Raw genomic sequence first — 21,238 nt, 5'->3', positions numbered from 1 at the left:
GAGAAAAATAGCATTCACTAAAATTTTTCATTATTTGTATTTTTTGTTACTTTTTTTTTTCATAATTTTCTTGTTATTTTTACTCTCGTTATCTTTATCATTGTTTTTCTTTTTTTGTCTTCATTTTTGTTCCCCCCCCCCCCCCCACCCCCCGCCCCTCTTTTTTTCCATTATATTATTTTCTTTTCAAATTTATATCGTTTCTTTTAAATGTATCTTTATTTTCAAACTGCGATGTGATTCGTGATTCTTACGTGCGTCTTGGGATATGGAGGACGCTCAATCAGCTGCCCTCGAAACGACACGCAACCCTCACAACGAGAGATTATGATGACGTGAAAAGAAAGAATAAAAAGAAGAAAAATGTTCGAGAGGAAAAATAACTCGAGCGAAACGTATTCTCTTTTGTTTTTCTTCGTGTTCGTTTTTGTTTTGTCTTGTTTTTTTTTTCATCAATTTAGGGAGTTTTGTGTGTGTAAACCGGATGAATCGAATTGACAAAATTTCACCTCGAGTTGAACGGGATTCTCGATAGATGTGTTTACTCGTTTCTTGCTTTGTTCTCTTCTCTGTGCTCGGCCTCGTTGCGAACGACGGTGCTGACGCCTGGCGAGAGCGTGGACAAACTGCGACGACGAATCTTCTCGAAAATGACGATGAAATAAAAAGATGAAAAAAAGAAGCGAAACGCGTTGTTCCAGGTTTTACTTAGTTTTGGCGTACGCTCGTCGTTCAAGCCCGAGCACTCGCGTTCTTCGCGAAGAGACTGCGACCTTGAGGTTTGTTTCTTCTCTTTCCAAAATTGCACTTTGCCTTACTTGAAACCGAGTAAAAATAATAAAAATAAGCGGCGGGTAGTACTCGTAAAAATTCGGCGCACTGAACTTCAATCCGTTTATAAACTCACACAAGTCTCATTTCCGAGGAACGTTAATAAAATTAATTGAAAATTTGAAAAAAAAAAAAAACAAAAACAAAACAAAACGTCAACACAACTATCGCGAAAAGCCAGTCATACGTTCACGAATGGTCTAAAGTTTTTTCTCAATGGTTCTCTCCTTACGCATTGTTTTCTCTCACTGGCGCGCGCCGAACAGAGCGAGGGACGAAAAACAAAATGGCTGCGGTTCTTTTCGTTTAATTTGTTGAGTTTTTTTTATTCTCGAAGGGACCGTGACAACAGCGAGTAGTTGAATTGTTGTTTTGCATTCTCCTCCGCTTCCATAGCATTCGAAGAAACGATCTTCTTGGTGCCTATGTTTATCCTGGGTGTATCGCGTTCGTGAGAATGAGCAACGTTAAAAAAAAACATCGATATAACTTGGAGGGATGAGGATCCACAGCGAGAGTGTTCGGCTCATCGAACGAACGTTTTGACAGGTCGTGCATGTTCAACAATCGTCTCCGAATTGGTTATTTATAGGTATTCGTGTATATATTTGGGTGTTTAAATACGCGGACTCGGATGTTGACGGGGTACTCGAATTTTCGTTTACACTCCCCATTTTTTCATAATAATCATTGATGCAATAATTATGGCGAGTGATAACATGCGAAAATGTTCGAATGTCGGGCACGAGTACACACGACGCTTCGCGCAAACGCGCCACCTTGCGGCCGCTTTCGAAGAAACTGTCAGGGCAAGAGCGCCATCTTGCCCCGGAGAATGAGACTCGTTTTTTTTTGCTCCTCCATTTTTGTTGTTGCTTCGTTCGCAGAAGGTGAGAAAGGGTCGGGGGGAGGATGGAGGGTAAATAAGAAAGCGACATCGACTTCATGTTACGATGCAGAAGAGAATTTGCCCTTTCGATAAACCATACGAAAAATCCTGGCTTTTTTTACTGTTATTCTCGAGGAAGGAAAAAAAGAGGAAAAACCGTTTCGGGAACGACGACGCCGCCATCCCGCGTCTCACCACGGGACTCGATCTCATTTTCGTAATTTCGATGAAAACATTTGGTTCACTTTCTTCTCTCAATATATTCCGTCTCGTAAAATTGTTTGTTTAGTTGTTCGTTTTGACATCGATCGCTCGTCGTCCTGTTCTCGTTCATTTTTTTAGTCCCATGCGCCAGTGTACGCCCGCGTTGTTTCCTCGCCGTGGGGCCTCGCGTCCGAATAGATTGAACCGGTTGACTTTTTTATCGAGAGAAGGCAAATGAGGAAGCGCACGCACGAAAAAAATTCAAAATTCGGCAAACTCTTTGGCGCATTTTTCCGTGGACGAGATTCTGAGCGCTTCCTCCTCGTAGTCGTCGAAATTGCTCGTGTCACCGGGACCCCGACACTTCGGTATGAAGGGCGCCTCGATTCTCTTCTGAAAAACGGCGATCCAGTCGGTACTGGAGAACCATTTGTGCAATTTAATGTCATTTACGCCCGCCTTGAGATTACCGTATCTCTTCGTAAGATCGACTTGCAATAAATTACGCAAAAGATCCTTGAGGTCGGAGCCAAAGTGCGTTGGAAAGCGGACTTTGCCGCCTACTATTTTCTCGTATATCTGTATCGGTTGATCGGCGAAGAAGGGCGGATAACCGGCAGCCATTTCGTAAACTAATACGCCGAGGGCCCACCAATCAACGGCTTTGTTATAACCTTTGCTGAGTATTATCTCCGGAGCGAGATACTCGGGTGTGCCGCAAAGGGTCCACGTTCTGCCCTTGACCCTCTTGGCGAAACCGAAATCCGTAACCTTGAGGTAACCTTGGGAATCGACGAGAAGATTTTCGGGTTTTAAATCACGATAAATAAGATCGAGATAGTGCAGATACTCGAAGGCTAGTACAATCTGTGCCGCGTAAAATCGCGAGTGTGGCTCGGAGAAACGTCCAACTTTGCGCAAATGACTAAACATTTCGCCTCCCGGTACGTACTCGAGTACCATATACAAATTAGAATTGTCCTTGAAGTGAAAGCGCAACGATACGAGAAACGGGAAGCTTATAGCTTGCAATATTCTCTTCTCGTTTAACGTGTGCTCGACCTGCTTGAGTTTCACCACTTTTTGCTTGTCTAGAATCTTCATTGCGTAATATTCTTTAGTTGGTTTGTGCTGTACTATCATAACACGACCGAATGACCCAGTACCGAGGGTTTTCATACGCTCGAAATCGTCCAAGCCGGCGGTATTCGTCGGATTCTTCTTCCATTTCTCTTCGAATTCCTCCTTCGCGTGTTCCAAAAATTCTTTCACGCTCTCGGCTGCGTCGACCTTTTTGTTCGCTGTTGCCGCGTTATTACCCATTTTTCCAGCCGTGCTCGAGCCCGCCAAGGCTCCACGGATGTCAAATTTTTTCAGAATTTCTGCGGCTTTTGTAGCACTATTTTACGAAAAACTACTCGAACCTCTTCGTTGCCCACGGACCCCTCGCGCCGCGCTTACTGGCCCCCGCCCTCGCTCTATCTTTCTCTTTCGCTCTCTCGCTCCTGACGTTTTGCGATTGTACCACCCGCCGTCTACGACCGCCTCTTTAACGTTCACGAAAGAGAAAGTTCGTTTCAATTTCCTCTTTTTAACGGGCTATATTAAAAAGCTTTTTCTTGTAGGTCAAGAGATTTTTTTTTCTTTTTAAATAAATTTTTCTCTTGAATGGTGGTTCCCCTTTGCGGTGTATATATCAGCGAGAACCAACCGCTCGATTTCTCACGAAAACCTCCCCGGGGTCAACAAAATGGGTCAACACTCCTCGTCCGCACCTTGCGCCATCTTTCCTGTCAATTAACGGTTCGAGGACGGAGGAGGGGGTCTCTCTCTCTCTCTCTCTCACACACACTTTTTCTCCCTCGCACTAACTTTACTCCTGTTCCAAGTGTGTAAATACACACGCGTCCGCGCACGTACACTCGCACTCACTTAATAACGCGGCGAACGTATAAATTTCCCTTCCCCGCTGTGGCGGCTTTGTGTTTTTACGCTTTTTTTGTCAAAGCCCCCGCGCACTTGCTTTTTTGACTCTCCCGCTGCTACACACCCGATTTTCGATCGTAAACGCCTGTCGGACAACCGCAGCGCGCTGCTTCCTCAAAGTTCACTTTTCTTTCTATATCTCTATTTTTTTCTTCGCACTCGTTCAGCACTTTTGCCTCTAAACTCACCTCCTTCTCTCGCTCGTGTATTTACGTTCACGTCGTCACGAAGTATATTCGTTTTTACGAGTGCAAACAAACACCGTAATCCAACATTCACGTTGAATACACTTTTTTTATTTCTCTCAATTTTTTCCTTTTTTCTACTACTCCTTATTCGTTTACTGTACGCGAGCGTTCTACACCGAGGACGTCGACTCACTGTTCACTTTGCAGACGACAGGAAGAAGCACGCGCGGCTATGTATGTGTGCTCCTCTGTCTCTCTCTCTCTCCCAACGCCGAAAAGCCTGCTCGCACGACACTAAGGCAGAGACGCGGCAATACACACAAACACACGTTCACACACTGAAATATACATGTATATATCACCCGTAATCTGGAAATGAACGTTATTTATAAATTATTATTGCACCATTTTCGCCAAATGTTAAAAACGTGAGGGACCCACAGCTGATAGGGTGTTTGGTGTTTTTTTTATTCCTCTGTACGTTTTGATGGAAAAAAGTCTTGACTTTACTTAAAGATGGCGGCGGGCAGCCTGACGTCCCGGATTTCGCACGAATGATGCGAAAATGGTGGTAAGGAAAGAGCTCGTCGAAAGGGAGCCTTCGCCTCGCGCATCTCATCCACCCACTGACCCACGTTGATACGATTGTCAATCCTCGCAACAACTACTACCTTCAACAACTTGTTCTCACCACCACTAGATGGACGATGAGCTACACTGTTTGCTCTTATGGTAAGAGGATAACTTTTTTTCTGCGGACGCGGCAAATTCAAGATGATGAATCAACACATTGAAGCTTCGCAGCTGAATGCAAAATTTTTGTTTGGTCTTTGGAAGGTCAATTTTGTTCTTCGAATTTCAACCGTTGACAAAGATAAATCTATCCTACTTTTTTCAACTTGTTTAACAGATTTTCTAAAAACTTGGACGAGTTTCGTTGATCCACGAACTTGTATCCTCCCCGACTTTTACCGAACAGTAATCAAATCCTATAATCTCAACACTCCAGAGATACTTTGTTTCTGTTTGAAAATTAAATAGTCGCCTACTTGGCGACTTGAATGTTTTGTTATTTTCAACAATGATAAAGAGCAAAAAACGTTGCACTAAGTTTCAAATTCCCGCTGATACTTCAATTTCACGCAATGGTGTCCTCTATCGACGTCACGACGAGCTCGTTTCTTCAAAACTGTTCCATTGACAGTGGGTTCAAAATTATTTAAATGAAAAGTATATATATATAGACAGAACGCCTCGTAGACCTCGTGGTTAGCGTTCTCGAACAGAACGACACTTGCACTTGTTCACTGTCGAAATCACGAAAGAGAGGTTAACCGAATCGCAGTTGACAAATTTTTTTTTGTTCCTCTAATCAAACATAGCAATATTGTTATTAAAAAAAATTTCTCTTGAAACACCATATGTAATTAAATCTTTTCAACAAGTAAAAATGGCAGTTCGCGTACAATTCGAAAATAACAACGAGGTCGGCGTGTTTTCGAAACTCACTAACTCTTATTGCCTCGTAGCTATTGGCGGTTCGGAGAATTTCTACAGGTAATACTCATCCTTGCGACCTTGAAACGACGCATCGATTGTCATGAATTTTGACGGTGTGACATAAGTTTGTGAATGCTCTATTATTTGTTGTTTCCATAGTGTTTTTGAAGCTGAACTCGGGGAAACGATACCTGTCGTTCATGCCTCCGTGGCCGGTTGCAGAATTATCGGGAGACTGTGCGTCGGTGAGTTTTATGTTTGCACCACATTACGAAATTTGATTTCTTATTTAAATTCATGGTACAAGTATTTTCATTGATTTCTCTTCAATTAGGCAATAAAAATGGACTTCTTGTACCAAATACCACGACCGACATTGAACTCCAACACATAAGAAATTCTTTACCGGATAGTGTCAAAGTTCAGCGTGTAGAGGAAAGACTTTCTGCTTTGGGGAACGTTATCGCCTGCAATGATTACGTTGCTCTTGTTCATCCAGATCTTGATAGGGTATGCAATCCGTTAGCTCTGCTGTTCTATATTTTTGGTGGCCCACAGTGAGACAAATAGAATCCACTGATAACGACCAATTCTAATGTATAGGAAACGGAAGAAATACTTGCAGACACCTTGAACGTCGAAGTATTCAGACAAACGGTAGCAAGCAATGTTCTTGTTGGTTCTTACTCTGTTTTATCCAATCAAGGAGGCTTAGTGCACCCAAAAACTTCTATACAGGATCAGGATGAACTGTCGTCCTTATTACAAGTGCCATTAGTGGTAAGAATGAATGAATACAAATCGTGAAGTAGTTCCTTCACTTCCTTAACTGGGGCCTAAAATTAATTAGCATTTCGATTTGAAGATTTGTGGAATGCGATATCCAATTGCATTAAAAATAGAAGCATAGAAGTGAAGAGAACGGATCAAAACCTCTTGTGAGCAAGAACAATCGTTAATTTAATTTTTTTATTATTTCAGGCAGGAACGGTGAACAGAGGTAGCGATGTAATAGCAGCTGGTATGGTTGTAAACGATTGGGCAAGTTTTTGTGGTATGGATACAACGGGTACAGAGCTATCAGTGATAGAGAGTGTGTTCAAGTTGAATGAAGCAACTCCAGCAGCAATAACATCATCGATGCGCGCGTCCCTTATCGAGAGGTAAGCAGATCAGAAAAAAAAATTTTGAAAACAATTTTGAGCCATCGGAACCATTAGAAACCATAAGAAAAAAAAACGATAAAACCTTCAATCTCTAGATAATAGTAACGATCTCTCGTTATCTTTTCAGCATGTCCTAGAACCACCTTAAAAAAACTTGTGCGACAACTTGTGTGCCGAGCAAGGAGACTCACCGTTACCTGTGTACGTGTACATAAAAGCGAACTTATTGTATTCCATAATTGCACAAAGTGATGAGAACGGCTTTCGGAGAGGATGTCGCACAGAGCGTTACGAACTCTTCAATTTACACCCGACAAAAAACAAATAAATTTTCCAAACGCTTAAATAAGGAAACAAAGAAAAACATAAAAGAACAAAGCTTTCTTCGAGGATTATATAATAAATTTCCATATCGATATGGTATACATATTAATGAAAATAAAACAAAAAAAATGAAGTCATGATGAATATTAAGAGGTATAACAGTACATTTTATTGGAACCGAAGGCGCACGTTTGTATTTGTTACTCGTGAAACGTGTGAAGAACCAAGTTTTCATTTATCGATCGTTCCTAAAATCGGATTTTTTCGGTTGATATTCTTTTGTGGGTTGAATGAATTTCCAATAGTAATTCAAATGAAAAACTGAATCTCGACGTCTGCATACGTATAAATACATACAAACTTGTATATATTTATATTCAATATACTGCATGGTTAGCAAAATAATGAATTACATTGGTAAACATGTAAAATAAAAATGGTATCTCCGGGGGAGCACGATTAAGAGCGCAGAAAAAAAAAGGCTTAGTGTCGCGGTAAACACGTCATAACTTCGTTGAAGAGACCTGAGTTAAATATCAATCAATGTTGACCACTATTATAATTTATATTCAGTTATATAAAACTGAAAAACTATATACTCTGCGTGTAATGTGAGAATATTCACGGGCATTATGATTTCCTTGAAGAGAAATATCGTTTTCATAACGGAGTACTTTTGGGAAAATCGAAGAGCATGGGTAAAATCGTGATTTATCGTTGTTCAGGCAAGTTTATCTTGTGATTTCTCTTATTTTTTCGTTTCGGTTTATGGTTTTCGACGCGACGTTGTGCGACTCAGCCTATCAAATTACAGCTATTAATTACAACGTTATTGGCCAGTCGACGACGAAGGACGTTAAGTGAGCCTTACTCTATTCTTTTTTCTCTCCTTATTTATCCTTTCCATCTCGTTCTCGTTTCTTCGAATTCCATTCACTTCTATCGTGGGACTAGAGTAAGGGCAATTGTTCAGTGTGCAATAATTCTTCAGCAGCTGGTGCGTCGGTGCGCATAACCAAAGTGATTCCAGCTTGAAAAGACGCTGGTATGCGGAGGTGACTCGCTCCTATCGTCGAATTCGCCGGTCGCTTCCTCTCGCTCATTGTTTCGCGTATCATGTTCACAACTTGACCTATTTTGGAGGATATATGAATGTTTTTCAAAAGGTTTCCAATATTATCTCTTTTTTTTTTCTTCAGTCGAGAGCAATTAATCTCACCGAGAACATTGAGCTTTCGCCATCGCTGATCGAGCCGTATCAAAGGTGTTAAATCCGTAGACGGATTCCAATGTGCCAAAACGTCGGCTCGTTTTATTAAGAGGATACTCGGACTCACGAGCTGATGCCAAACCAACTGTTCCGGCAAACATTCTAAAGGGTTCGTCATGTAAATGCCCGACTGACTTACGCCGAAGATCATTTGATAATGCCACGCATCCGGGATGTTTGAACCCGTTGCACAATTTTGTAGATTTAACGTCGCGATTGGAGCAGCTCCTGAAATTCATCCGGGTGATCAGTAAAATGACATGGACGAAGCTAAAAATTTGATTTACCAAAAACTATGAGATCATTCCATTTCCGTTCCGTTTTTCTGAATCGTTAATTACCTCGGGAAATCCAATAATGAAGCCAGTGCGAAAGCGACACGTTGCGCTCCGGATAAAAGGGAAAAAATTTGGTAATTACAGCGCCGTTTGTCGCTAAAGATATGCCACGAATTACATCCTTGTGTGTTGCACCCGCGAGCGATCTGCTCACAAGATACCTTGGCAAAGGTGTTCCAGGCTCGCGCAATCTCGTCGCTACACCTTTTACCAAAACTTCAAGGGAAAATGGCACGTCGAGGGCGAGCTGGAAAGATTAAATGAATAATATTAAATACCATGTCTTGACCTCTTCAAGTTTTCATCAACTGCGTTAAAAATTTTATGAAAATAAAATGAAACACTTCGTTTGGTATACTTTGTTGATTCTTTTTTTTTTACTCAAATCAAAACTGAGGATGAAAATATTGGATATTTGAAAATTGAATGAGTGAATTTGTGTTTTGACCACTGATTAAAGTGCGAGTAATTTCAGAGTGAAAACGTACGAGAGCATTTATAGCCGAAGTTGCCCCACAAGCTGAAGTACCAATTTGTGTGACTTGTTTTATAGTAGCCTCTTGTTCGCTCCAGAGCATAACTTTTTCAACAATCGATCCTCCCAGTCGAGCGTTGCATAATTCATTTTCCTGAGGACGGATGAAATTTCTATTCATTAATCAAGTCTTCGTCATACTTTTTCATAAAGGAAGAAAAATTTACCAAATTAGAATCGCCGCTTTGACTGAAAGTGGTTTGTTTGTTGAGCATCAATTTCTTCGCCATCATGCGATGATATAACGTCGAGCTTAGATTATTCTTCCTCGTATTAAAATTAGCACTTTCGGGTACCGAGACAGAGCAATTTTCCGCCCATAGTTCTGCCTCGGTATCACGATTCTCACCTGGTGATATTAAATCACCGCTTGTGTTGTGGTAACTATAGGATTCTCGTAATGGGCAACCGATGCTCCGATTGAGACTCGTCGCTTCCCATTTACCTGTAGAAAAAAATCAACTAAATTCAAATCGTCAACAAATGTTTTTGTTTTCTTTTGTTAATTATTCTCGACTGTATTGTATTTCGAATTCTATTATTGAGAGTTAAAACTTACGGAGGCCAGCACTCGTGCTCGGCATGCATTGAGAGTCAGGGCTGGTGCAATTGGTAGGCCGATTGGATGTCGAGGCAATTTCATTGTCACGTTGATCCTCATAATTGGAAACGTTATGTTCACGTTGTTTGGTAACAGTAACTTCGGGAGTAACAACGCTTTGTTGCCTAGAAACAGCAACTTTGCCACCGCTAAGATCGTTCAGAAGCAATGGATCGGAATCGACGTTGTCAAGAGTGAGATTTTGTATGTCCTCGTTGATGGAAGCTAAATCACTGTCGCCGGTGTCTTGCTCGCAGGAAGGTCCAGGATCAAAATCCATCTCAAGAAAATCCATCTCAGGGCTGGACCTTCCGCTGTTGGGTTGTCCAGCGGCAACCAATTCATCCTCATTTCCAGGGTTCATAGGTTGTCTCGCATTCAACGGTTCAACCGCATCATCGTTTCCTTTGTACGTGTATATGCAATAATCTTCAACGTCCGACAAATCACCCTCGTTTCCTGAGCTCGAGTCCCTCCTGTCAGCCTCATCGCGCCGTTGCGTCCCACTTGGGCCTTCTCCATCTTCCCGGCAACCATTTATGTTCGGCCTCAGATAGCAACATGTACCATGGCTTGTTGAACCTATTCTAGCTCCAATGTTATTCATCGAAATCTCACTCGTATATGAATTCGAGTAATTACCTACATCCGAACTCGACTCTTTACTGCATGAAACTTTAGCTGGACATTTTTCGATGCCGAACGTGTAATCCACGTTATTCCGAATGTCTGAATCAAAGATTTTCTCGCTTTCCAAACTAGACACATTTGCTGACTTGCTTTCCGAGTAAGAAGTACTCGCACTCAATTGGGATGAATTCGAAGAGCCGTTAATTATTACACACGAATTCGGGTCTGTGCTCAATTGATTTTGTACCTCTGGAACCTCCGGCGCTCCATTTGAAATACTTGGAGCTTCGTCCGCACGCTGTATTCTTGAAATTTCAACTTTTTCTTCTGACCGTCCCTCCGAGTTCTCTGTTCTCGCTGATCCAGCTCCATTCAATATTACTACAGTTGGTTTTCCTTGAGGGAGAAACTTTGCCTCGCCTTCTCCGATGTTATTGTTCAGCTTCAATATGTCACTTGACACCATGCCATTCTGGATTTTTACAATCTTCTTCACGCTCTTCTGTTGCTCCAGCAGTCTGTAAAAATTTGTCCATTGTAAATTGAGCTTCTATTAATGAATTGGGCTTTAATGACATTACAGTTCTGCACCATTGGAATACAGACTTCCAAATTTTTTTATATTTTCAATATTTAGAACATTGAGCCATAAAAATATCATCTTAGATTAATTCATTAATTGCTCATTTTTAAATTACTCATTTAAAATATTAATTGATTGATTTTTCTTGACACTGATTTTTTTCTATTTTCTTGTCAATTTGGTTTGTCTACAGGAAGATGTACATCTACTGTTTATCGAAACATTTAACTAGTTCAACTGATTTATTTGATTTCATATTATAAAACACTTTAACTTTAACAAACCATTTAATTATTTATATGAAATGAAATGGAAGTAACATAATTTGATTAATTAATGTGATTAGTTCAAATCAAATCGCTTTAATTTCTCTTTATCACGAGTTATTTACCATTACATTGCTTTGAAGCAATGTGAATGTTTATTTTTTCGAGTACTCTTGTGACAATGTATACGTTAAAATAACTTTAAATATCAGTGGATATCAAATGTTGTATAAAAATATATAATTGATCATTGCTGGTAAAATTTGGTTACATTTGATTTCCGTTGAGAAACATGGTTAATTCGCGGTAATGGAGTTCGTAGCACACATTCAATGGTGCATATCCGATAAATCAACATATTTTTGATACATAAAAGGGCTGTCATGTTGAATAAAAGGTATAAAATCATAAACGAACCCATTATCATTGGTTTCCTCGGGTTCATCCAGATCCATGTTTGCTTGGCTGTTTCTCCGAGATCCCTTCGCGGAATCCATAATTGTATCCTCGATCGTTGGACGAAAATTACGTTAGATTCCAAAAGTATTTACAAATAAGGAGGCACATTACACGATTGAATCTCTATCACCGTAAGAGAAAACATAATTTTCGTTTTTCACGGTATGCAGATTGTCATTCACGTATTATGAGACAAATCTATTCTTTTTGGACTTTGTGGTTATCGGATGTGTGAATTCTTAAGCGTCATTTTCACATCGTATGTTTCAAGTTTCAGGTCTTCATATAAACGCAAAAGGTTAACGGAACTAATTGTGAACTCAATCAAACGAAACTTTTACTTTTTAATAGCCCATTTTTTTTTCATTATCATTGGATAGAAACAACAAAAAAATTGTGTGCACTTCTGTCACTCAGAACGGCTAATAAAACGAGATGCTTTACTGACCGTTCGAAAAACATTAGAACCGGAAGTCAGCTGTTTCTGCACCCACAAGTCGAAATCGCTCAACGAATTTTCATCTCTTTCCCGTATTGATCATTTCGACAAAATTTTACGAATTATCGTATCAATATGAATTGATAAATTCGTCGGGAAACGCGGAGCTAATAAAATGTGGCGGTTAACCTATTTTGGAAGTCATTTTTCATGAAAAAATGTACAAATTTCATACTCATTCCGTGCGTTCGTCGCAACAACGACATATATAGATGAAACTCGAGATTGTTCTTTCGGGTTGTAAACATACAAGTATGGTTGGTAGTTTATCTCGAGAACGGAGTGTCACCTCTTTCTTCCACTTACCACGTTCGCCATTTGATATATAAAACGTTTTTTTACAATCGGAATGAATATCGTTCGGATTAGTTCACGAAATGTAGTATTCGTCATATTTGCGCTTCTTTCGAGCACAATCAAGGAGGCGCACATGGGCTATGGTAATTGTTACAAAGTTCTCTGTTACTTTTGACATAATTTTTTTTTTCTACGATATTTTCAAAACTACATTTTTCTATGCAGAAACTACAATAAAATCATTTCATTACAAAATTCTAATGCACAATGACGGTTTCGTAGTAAAAAATTGTTGGTCAATTGATAAGGGGATAGAACTTTCTGTCAAACAGTAAATTTTTTCGAGCATTCGAAGAATCTAAAAACATTCGACCCCTGTAGTCAAAATTTTTGGTGATGTGATTGTTGACCGCAGGACGAATTTGTAAGATCCAATTTTGTTTTCAATTTTATAATGAATTATGATTCTTTACTTTCATTTCAGAAAGTATAGCACTGAGAGAAATCAGTGCAAATTCAACACCGGCTTATGGCAGCAAAAAGGTGTGTTAAAGAGGAGCACGCAAGTTCAGTTCTCTTATAAAATGATCAAATTATGAATAAAATGCAGGATGCTGAATTTTTCTTGAATCTTATTTGAATGAAAGAATTGATTATTGCAGGATGACCTTTATGGCACTTGCCCAGTAGGAATACCATGCTCGAAAATGGGTGGAGATTGTCTCAAGTGTGATCTCAATCCCAAATGTGTATATGGCAAATCTTACCAAGTGAACTGCACTGTTATGGATCAAACCGACTGTGTCGTGAGTCTCAAAAATTATTTTTGCTCTGCAAATAATTGCTTGATCACAGATAAAGACTGATTGAAATTTTTTTCATTTAAGGGAGATAGAACGTTTGAAAAAAAATTTATATGCAGATACTGTTATCAGACTGCACATTGGGAACATCAGTGCCTGAAAAAAAATTCTTGTAGCTCCGTTGCATCGCCGCAACAACACTACAGGTAAATCAAATTTGCAAAATCTTTATTCTCTTCACAAAGTCTTCTCAACATTTACTATTATCTGGGAAAAACAATTTTTCCAAAAATCAATCATACGAACAAAACTTCTTGGTACATGATCTACGTTTTTGAAACAAAATCTTGAAATAAGAGTACCTCTAAATTTCATACAATTTCAGAACAAATTGTACAGTCAACGATGACATTGTGTGTCTGGGTAGACGAAGGTTTATGAAGAATTTACGATGCAACTGGACCGGTGGTTACAGATGGTCGACCGCTCTTATTCTGAGTATAACACTTGGAGGTTTTGGCGCCGACAGATTTTATCTGGGCCATTGGCAGGAAGGTATCGGCAAATTATTCAGTTTTGGAGGACTCGGCGTTTGGACATTTATCGACGTCATGCTCATATGGATGCGATACCTTGGACCTGCGGATGGTTCATTGTACATTTAAACTATATTGAATTTATATTGTTTGTTAACATTTTTTCGTGATGTGAGAGAAACAGTGACTATAACTCAACGGACGAATTGCATTCTGCTAAATCTGTTCATTATTGCTTATTTTTTAAAAATAGAAATGCCCTGCAATACCTTTTTCAACGAAATTTGTCAAAGTTTGGTCATTTCACCATGTCCTCATTCCCTCAAGACTTTTCCATTAATCGAGGCTCTAGTTTTACCACAGATTTGACGACAGTATTTTTTTCCACAGATTTCTTTATTTCCGATAAAACAAAATCTGCGTCCGTAGATTTATCTTCAGGAATCTGCAAATATTGAAACTTTTGAAGTCTCATGAATTTCCAATTGCTATCACAAAAAACTTCAATGATTTACCAGGATCGAAGTATACCCGATTTTCTCAAGTAATCGCAGTTTCAAATTCATTAAGCCATGAGGAACTTCTGTGCTTTTGAAACACGTTGTTTTATTCAACAAGTCAAGGTGGAATGACATTTGTTTTCTTTCGAAACTTACACCAGGTATGTACATCGCTTCCACTGGGCAATCGATTCTAATCTCATTCATCTCTAATTTATTATCTAATTCCTTAATAAGCTTGCAGAGCTTTTTTACAGGCTTGAGAATTTCGAGTCCCACCTCAGGAAACTCGAAGAGTTCGCTGGGCAAATTTGTCTCTGGAGCTTCGATTTTAATGCAAACAAGGAGCAAATGCAATCTGGCAACTCGTTTCCAAAATTTCGTTTCTTGTTTAACAAGTTCAAAAGTTCCATCACTTAAACCTTTGTCAATAATTTCGTGAAGTCGACAATCGAGAGTCCATAAGGCCAAAAGTGTGTTGATTAGTAGATGAGGACTTTCCGTAAACTCTCTGTATCTTCTGGACACAAACAAAGCCAACTCCTCCTTGTGAACTTCATTCAGTCTGTGATTGAGCCAACTCAAAGCTCTAACAATATTATCAAAATCTTTAATTCTGACCCATTTCTTTCTGTTTCTATCTTCAATTATTTGTGCCATTGAATCACAAACGAGCCTTTGAACGATTTCCGAATTCAGGTGATTTGCTTGTACATAAAAACTTAGAAGATGACCAGCATTGGTTATACTAATTTTTTTTGGACTATTCAAGATCTCTCGATCCAAATTGTCCAGAGAAAATTTTTCACTCATTCCGGCATAGCTCAAAGCTTTGCAAATTGTGGACAAAATTGGTGGATCTTCAATGAGTTCTTTGACATTATTTTCCAAGTGTTCTTCGAGCAATCTTGTGTCTTGAAGATCAAGCCTAACGCTACATTGGAAAGTCGTATGAGCCACAACAATTTTTTCCATGAAAGATAAATCTTGAAAAGGTGGCAATGTATTTAACAATGATTTAACATACTTTCGAGCTGGTCGTTTGGATAATCCTTCAAAAAACAACAGCTGCAGTTTTTCTTCCTTACTCAAACAATCTCTCTCTAAGTATTTTCTCAACGCTAAGAGGGAACTTTTGTATGATTTAAGCAATGTAATGTTGCTACCAGTTTTCATAAGTAAATGCAACAAGTGAAATATTTGTGATACCGTTAATACTCCTAAAAGCTTGCAGTATTCGTCGTCAATGGTACTCAAATAATATTCCTTTCCATCAGATCGTTCCTTACGAACATAAGCCTCCAGCAAAGCTACGAGGTTGTTATACTGCAGTGAGTATGTTTTGAATAAATTTGAATCGTTTATTCCATTGGAAGTTTCAGCTATTTGAGCGTTCATTTTGGAGTTTTCATCGTAATCATTTATCTTCCCATTTTTCTTCAAGAAATCACAAATTCTCGTTCGCAGTAAATTTTTCACGTGAGCATCGCGTTTTTCAACAAGGAGCGAGGCTGTCGTCAGTGTGGTATATTTTTTCAATGTTCCAAACAGTTTTTCCAATAGACAGAACCTCTTTGCTAGATTCATACTTGAATGAGAATATTAGCACTAACTCATTAAACTGCTTCAAAGATATTCGTTTATATAGTTGTACTTAATATTTTCATGTATTACTCAACCACTCGCGAATCATCACTGCGAAAGTATATTAGAATAATCGTGTTTTAGTTCAATTTTACTCTGTTATTATCCATCACTAACCTCAAAAATTCAAAAGAATCCGAAAGATATTTTCAATGATATTAATTTCAAATCATTTTTGGCGTATGTAATTAATTTCAACATTATTCGATTAATCTAAATTAAAAAATATTGCATTCATTCAAACGAGAGTAATTAAATATTAAAAATATAACTGTTGCAGGACAAAGCCTGCCACTGTGTCAGCTGATCGGTAAATAAAGAACACACGTGCGTGAGCGATTAAATGTTTTTAAAAAATTGAGCAGAATAATGTTAGTGTTGAATTTACCAAGAAAAACAAATTAAATCATTAAAAACAAAGGTTTGAGACACTTGTTTAAATTGATTTGACGAACATGTTTTTCACGTCCCCTCTTTTAAACTTTCCCGTAATTCAACTTGATTCCAATATTTCAATTTACCCAGAATCCACTCCATATCACACATCATTTGACGATATTTTTCAAGCTTTTACTTTTACCCTTTATTATCTATGTTTCCAACAGCAATTGGTTTTCTATATAAGCAGCCCAAAAAGAATTTTTCAAAGCTACAACAAACTTTTAAAAAACCTAAAAGAATTTTCAGAAATTTTTGAGTATTCATGCTTATTGAGGTTGTACAAGTCATAAAAGTATTTGAAAAAATCTTAATAGACCGAATAAGTTTTTATTTGAATGGTGCAAAAGAAAGGTAAAAATATATAGAAATTGATGTCATTTATTAAAAATAATTGGTATTAATTACATTAACAGCATTTCGCGGTAAATCTGGCATTTTTCAAGAAAAGCTAAATCACTGTCAGTTCTTTGGACCCAATGGGTGACAATGGATAATGCTTTTAAAACTTCTTTCGATGATGTATCATCGGTGAAATTTTCAACATCTTGAGAGGGTAATTCCGAATCGGATTCAGCAGGTTCATGAACTTCAGAAATGCTATCAGGGTTTTCTTGGCTTTCTTCGGCAGACGAGTCGAGAGCATGAGTCCGATCGAGACGAGCGTGCCAGCCGAATTCTCGCGCGTCAGCACCCAGCCATTTGTTAGTTTCCTTGAGTTGCAAATCTTGGAATCCTGGAATTCTTAAAAGTAGTGAATGGAAAGTAACGAGATCAATGATTTCCAAATCTGAAGAGGACTCGGCGTCATTTTCCAGAGGGATCAACTTTTTCCAGCAGTATCTCACATCGGTAGGAGTTACTTGTTTCCAGGCTAAAGCGCACATGTGACAGCAGTCCAAGAGATTGTGAGCTTGCAGTACTTTCTCTACACCTTGCGACAAATCTTCAGCAATAATCTTCGTCAGCAGCATGGCTTTGTAACATTTTTTAAACTTCTCAATAATTCCTTGTTCCATTGGTTGTAACAGGGTAGAAACGTTTCGAGGGAAAAAAAGTACGGTACAAAAGTCAGAGACTTCGTTAAATTCATGTTCCAAGAGATGGCAAGGTGCGTTATCCATAATGAGGATAACTCTAGATTTAGAATCCTCGTTGCTGCTGTGTTTTTTCTTAACTTCCGGAAGGAAAACAGTCGTGTACCAATCCATCATCAGTTCTTGATTCATCGAAGCATATTTTTCATGTTCATAAATTACTGGCAATTGTTTGATACCTTTCAAGCACCGAGGTTTATCAGAGTCACCAACAATGTACAACGGGAGGGAGTGAGTGCCAGAAACATTAGTGCACATCATCACGGCCACTCGATCTATTGCTTTTGCCGAACTTGAGATTTTTTTCTTATTTCCACTTCCTGGTTTGGTTGGCAGCATTTTCCAGTATAAACCTGTCTCGTCGCAGTTGTAGATATTGTCCAGCGGCACCTCAGTAACATTAATCATGTTGCACATTTCTGTTTGAAATTCTTCACTGGCTTCGATGTCTGCAGTCCTTTTTTCTCCTTGTACAGCGATCGACTTGACTCCGTGTCGTTTCTTGAATTTAGTCAACCAGCCGTCACTAGCCTTGAAGGATTCTGGTCCACCCAACATTTTGTTGATTTTAAGAGCTTGCTTTTGAATCGTCTGTCCGCGAACTGGCGATCCCATTGCCGATTCATCAACCAACCATTTCCAGACTGCTTTTTCCACGGGATTCTCTTCAATTTGAGTGCATCTACGTTTTTTCAAAGTTCCATTACAAGCCGCGATTATTTTCTTACTCTTTATTATTTTTTCTCTTTTCTTCTTTATGTGAGAAATCGCGCTTGGAGATATTTTGAATCTGTCAGCAACATTACAAGCCGGTTCTCCAGCGTCGAGGAGCCTCAAAATTTCTATTCGCTCTTCGAGAGAAAGAAATTTCCTCTTAACCTGCAAACATAGCGTTCATTTTTGTCAAGTTATTTTCTACTCATTTATGTATCATTTTCTGTCAAAAATTCTTACATGATATTTATGGCGAGACTCGTCCATGTTGACGAAAAAATTTGTATACACACGACGTTCCTATTTATCAACACAACGGGGAGAACATTCCGTAATCACAACTTCGTCTCTGACCCCACTTATTGTGACGCGACTCCCGATCGGGTGTACGGGGTACTGCGACCAAAGCATACAAAAATGGCGCAAGTATCGCTAGGACGAGAAATAAAGAGAGGGAGGCAAGGAGGTAAGAACAAGAATAAAAGTCATGCCGATAACTATTTTGATGCCGATGAAGAGGACACTGAAATCATCGACATGTCGGAACGCTCTTTTATGGTCACATAAACGTAATAATAAAAAAGTTGCACCGTATATAGTTTTGAACTGCTTTTTTATTAATGTCGCTCTGAATAACTTACGATTTGTTCTCCGTACCTCATCATGCATGTTCAATATAAGACTGGGTCAACGGAAAATTTATTCAACGACGAACGCATTCGATCTCGTCGGAATAAAAAGCAGGACCATCGATTCGTAATCTTGATTTTTGTCAAGTAGTATAAAGTTCTACTTTATCGTCTGTCTAACTCTGACCCCCCTGTAATAATAAATTCTCCTGGAATTATGCCTGAGCCTGAATATAATCAAGGTGTATTGACACGCGCGTAACAGGTTGTCCGTGCCGAAACAGATTCTACCGCAATCAACCCGAGTCATAATAAACAAAGAAAAAATTCCAATGCGAAATATTTTTTCATGAGAATACCCTAAAACCATTCAAGATATTGAGGAGCTAACCCCGACATTGACATAATCATAGTCAGTTTCACAAAGTAATAGTGTGACAAAATAAATTTCGGTGATTTCCTTCGACGTTAATAAAAAATTAACCATTAAAATAATATCGATTGCCTAAAAGTATGATTGAAGATGAACTCGTGCGCTGAAGGAGAATAAAAGTAAGAACGATAATGCCGTATGAAAGTTTGTTAATATAATTTATTGTATATCGAGGTTTCAACATGGAAAAGTACAAATATTGCATTATAGGGCCCGCGAGCTCTCCTCGGGAGGGAGGGAGGGAGGGATGGTTGGTATTTTTTTCAATTTTTTTTAATAACATATTTCTTTTTCTCTCTCTTTTTTTTAAATCTCTTTTGCGTTACGATTGCACAGGAAGTTTTGAGGACGATGCGAGGTACGAAGTTCGAGAAAAGAGGATCGAGAGATGTGCGTTTGGCGAATCGCATTCGTAGTTGGCTCGACGCACAAGTGTAAAATGAGGGGTTAGGGGAGGCGGGAGAGAGTTTGACAAGTAATTTATATAGTTCAATACAAATTTATCGATGCACATGGATAAATTTATGCATCCGGTGTGTACAGGAAGATTCCCTCCTCTCCACGGCCCCCGCATATATTTAATACTCGTATTTTATTCGTTTGTCACCACATTCCGTTGGTTTTGCTTTTTTACCGAGGAACGCGCACGTTCGTACCAGCGCCTCCCCCCTCCCCTGCCCCCTAAACGCGAATAGGGACGTAACGAGGACGACGCGCTACCTGATGACAGTTTCAATTATGCATGTATGTGAGCACATATATATTTATATGTGCACAAATGTATACACACATATATCCACATATATACACAAATACATTCGTAATCTTCAACTACGATGCTCTCCCCGCGACATTCGCTCAGTGCTCTCGTCCTTACGTGCTCTCCCGTCCTACGCTGAACCGTAGCAACTCTCGTTTGTTTTTCTTCCATTTTCAATGTTTCTTCTGTTCGATATCGAAGCAGCAGCAGGTCAACTCGCACAAGGACGCGTCCTTTTTTTTCGTCATTTGACAGACCGGTTAGGGTTCAACAATGGGGGAGAAAAAAGAGGAAAATACGCGATTGCTACGATTCAATCTATTGTTCTCGATCAACGTACACTCACATCTTCGGAGGTGGAGTACCTCTGTCTGTCTCTCTCTCTCTCTCTCTCTCTCTCTCATGCTCTTCCATCGACTCTCTCGTTCTACCTCGCTTTCGCTAGTCTTTTCATTCGCTTTGCAACGTTGCGTTTAGCGGTTATATTTCATGTTTTCATTTGATCGCTCACAATTTCGCTCTTCGTCATTGCTGTCGTTTTTCTTCTGCACTTATTCACTCTCTCTTTCATATCTCGTCAATATCTCTCTCGATCTCACGATTTGTCCTATCGCCTAGCGCTCAATATCTTTTCACATAACTCTTGTTCATAATGTTATTTTTTGCTGTTGTTTTTACTTTGCTTGTTGTTGTTGTTGTTGTTGTTGTTTTTCTCACCTTTCTTTCTTCGTTTATGCAACACATAATGCGACTAGGTATTACAGGTTAATAATTAATAATTAATATCGTTAGTTATACAATAATAACGTATGACTAGACAATGCAAGATAATAATTATATTCGTAAATAGTAATAATCGTGGATTGCAATTTATGTCAACAATGTGATGGCGCATTTCGAGTTAAATGGTAAATATATTTATGTACGTGTGTTGTTTGTGTGTTGTTTCACTTCTGTCGATTTTCTTCGTTAGTTTTTTCGTTTTAATCTCATTTTTCTTTTGTTCTTACGTTCGTTCATTTTCGTTAATATATTTTGTTTTTGTTTTTTTTTCTTTTTCAAATGTTTTCGCATTACCGTTTTTGAGTTACGCGCGAGAGGAGGGAGGGGTGTATATA

General features: G+C 39.0%; 6 protein-coding genes across 6 annotated transcripts; 2 read left to right on the top strand and 4 right to left on the bottom strand.

Annotated features, from left to right (window-relative positions):
• Nucleotides 1-470: 470 nt before the first annotated feature.
• On the bottom strand, nucleotides 471-21,050 carry Pka-C1 (Protein kinase, cAMP-dependent, catalytic subunit 1). The gene is made up of 2 exons (XM_043425479.1): nucleotides 20,486-21,050; nucleotides 471-3,765 (listed from the first exon to the last, which is right to left on the bottom strand). The coding sequence occupies exon 2, from the start codon at nucleotides 3,245-3,247 to the stop codon at nucleotides 2,186-2,188; it is 1,062 nt and encodes a 353-aa protein (XP_043281414.1). The 5' UTR covers nucleotides 3,248-3,765; nucleotides 20,486-21,050; the 3' UTR covers nucleotides 471-2,185.
• Nucleotides 5,355-7,238, top strand: eIF6 (eukaryotic translation initiation factor 6). The gene is made up of 6 exons (XM_043425480.1): nucleotides 5,355-5,655; nucleotides 5,758-5,843; nucleotides 5,933-6,108; nucleotides 6,202-6,378; nucleotides 6,580-6,761; nucleotides 6,892-7,238. Exons 1-6 carry the CDS (start codon nucleotides 5,549-5,551, stop codon nucleotides 6,899-6,901), a joined length of 738 nt encoding a protein of 245 aa, XP_043281415.1. The 5' UTR covers nucleotides 5,355-5,548; the 3' UTR covers nucleotides 6,902-7,238.
• Nucleotides 6,554-12,177, bottom strand: LOC122414314 (uncharacterized). Its single transcript, XM_043425454.1, has 7 exons — nucleotides 11,729-12,177; nucleotides 9,791-10,980; nucleotides 9,399-9,676; nucleotides 9,185-9,325; nucleotides 8,700-8,943; nucleotides 8,308-8,586; nucleotides 6,554-8,220 (listed from the first exon to the last, which is right to left on the bottom strand). Exons 1-7 carry the CDS (start codon nucleotides 11,806-11,808, stop codon nucleotides 8,039-8,041), a joined length of 2,394 nt encoding a protein of 797 aa, XP_043281389.1. The 5' UTR covers nucleotides 11,809-12,177; the 3' UTR covers nucleotides 6,554-8,038.
• amx (almondex) lies at nucleotides 12,262-14,188 on the top strand. Its single transcript, XM_043425482.1, has 5 exons — nucleotides 12,262-12,709; nucleotides 13,051-13,109; nucleotides 13,229-13,372; nucleotides 13,454-13,575; nucleotides 13,755-14,188. Exons 1-5 carry the CDS (start codon nucleotides 12,619-12,621, stop codon nucleotides 14,032-14,034), a joined length of 696 nt encoding a protein of 231 aa, XP_043281417.1. The 5' UTR covers nucleotides 12,262-12,618; the 3' UTR covers nucleotides 14,035-14,188.
• On the bottom strand, nucleotides 13,581-16,501 carry LOC122414316 (uncharacterized). Its single transcript, XM_043425458.1, has 3 exons — nucleotides 14,421-16,501; nucleotides 14,175-14,350; nucleotides 13,581-14,008 (listed from the first exon to the last, which is right to left on the bottom strand). The coding sequence occupies exons 1-2, from the start codon at nucleotides 15,990-15,992 to the stop codon at nucleotides 14,228-14,230; spliced, it is 1,695 nt and encodes a 564-aa protein (XP_043281393.1). The 5' UTR covers nucleotides 15,993-16,501; the 3' UTR covers nucleotides 13,581-14,008; nucleotides 14,175-14,227.
• On the bottom strand, nucleotides 16,853-18,735 carry LOC122414317 (jerky protein homolog-like). Its single transcript, XM_043425459.1, has 2 exons — nucleotides 18,539-18,735; nucleotides 16,853-18,463 (listed from the first exon to the last, which is right to left on the bottom strand). Exons 1-2 carry the CDS (start codon nucleotides 18,563-18,565, stop codon nucleotides 16,892-16,894), a joined length of 1,599 nt encoding a protein of 532 aa, XP_043281394.1. The 5' UTR covers nucleotides 18,566-18,735; the 3' UTR covers nucleotides 16,853-16,891.
• Nucleotides 21,051-21,238: the final 188 nt, after the last annotated feature.

The sequence above is a fragment of the Venturia canescens genome, chromosome 8, assembly GCF_019457755.1.
Source record: "Venturia canescens isolate UGA chromosome 8, ASM1945775v1, whole genome shotgun sequence".
Taxonomy (NCBI): domain Eukaryota; kingdom Metazoa; phylum Arthropoda; class Insecta; order Hymenoptera; family Ichneumonidae; genus Venturia; species Venturia canescens.
The sequence above is the reverse complement of the archived record's forward strand: the minus strand, read 5'-3'. Positions and strand labels throughout refer to the sequence as shown.

Bases quoted from the DNA above. Each gene is read 5' to 3' on its own strand.
- Pka-C1 (XM_043425479.1), bottom strand. From the start codon at position 3,247: ATGGGTAATAACGCGGCAACAGCGAACAAAAAGGTCGACGCAGCCGAG.
- eIF6 (XM_043425480.1), top strand. From the start codon at position 5,549: ATGGCAGTTCGCGTACAATTCGAAAATAACAACGAGGTCGGCGTGTTT. The intron at 6,109-6,201 runs GTATGCAATCCG...TCTAATGTATAG, and splicing joins TTCATCCAGATCTTGATAGG to GAAACGGAAGAAATACTTGC. The intron at 6,379-6,579 runs GTAAGAATGAAT...TTATTATTTCAG, and splicing joins TATTACAAGTGCCATTAGTG to GCAGGAACGGTGAACAGAGG.
- LOC122414314 (XM_043425454.1), bottom strand. From the start codon at position 11,808: ATGGATTCCGCGAAGGGATCTCGGAGAAACAGCCAAGCAAACATGGAT. The intron at 8,944-9,184 runs GTACGTTTTCAC...TAATCTTTCCAG, and splicing joins CTTCGGCTATAAATGCTCTC to CTCGCCCTCGACGTGCCATT. The intron at 8,587-8,699 runs GTAATTAACGAT...GATGAATTTCAG, and splicing joins TCATTATTGGATTTCCCGAG to GAGCTGCTCCAATCGCGACG.
- amx (XM_043425482.1), top strand. From the start codon at position 12,619: ATGAATATCGTTCGGATTAGTTCACGAAATGTAGTATTCGTCATATTT. The intron at 12,710-13,050 runs GTAATTGTTACA...CTTTCATTTCAG, and splicing joins GGAGGCGCACATGGGCTATG to AAAGTATAGCACTGAGAGAA. The intron at 13,110-13,228 runs GTGTGTTAAAGA...TGATTATTGCAG, and splicing joins CGGCTTATGGCAGCAAAAAG to GATGACCTTTATGGCACTTG.
- LOC122414316 (XM_043425458.1), bottom strand. From the start codon at position 15,992: ATGAATCTAGCAAAGAGGTTCTGTCTATTGGAAAAACTGTTTGGAACA. The intron at 14,351-14,420 runs GTAAATCATTGA...CAATATTTGCAG, and splicing joins TCGGGTATACTTCGATCCTG to ATTCCTGAAGATAAATCTAC.
- LOC122414317 (XM_043425459.1), bottom strand. From the start codon at position 18,565: ATGGACGAGTCTCGCCATAAATATCAT. The intron at 18,464-18,538 runs GTAAGAATTTTT...CTATGTTTGCAG, and splicing joins AGTCTCGCCATAAATATCAT to GTTAAGAGGAAATTTCTTTC.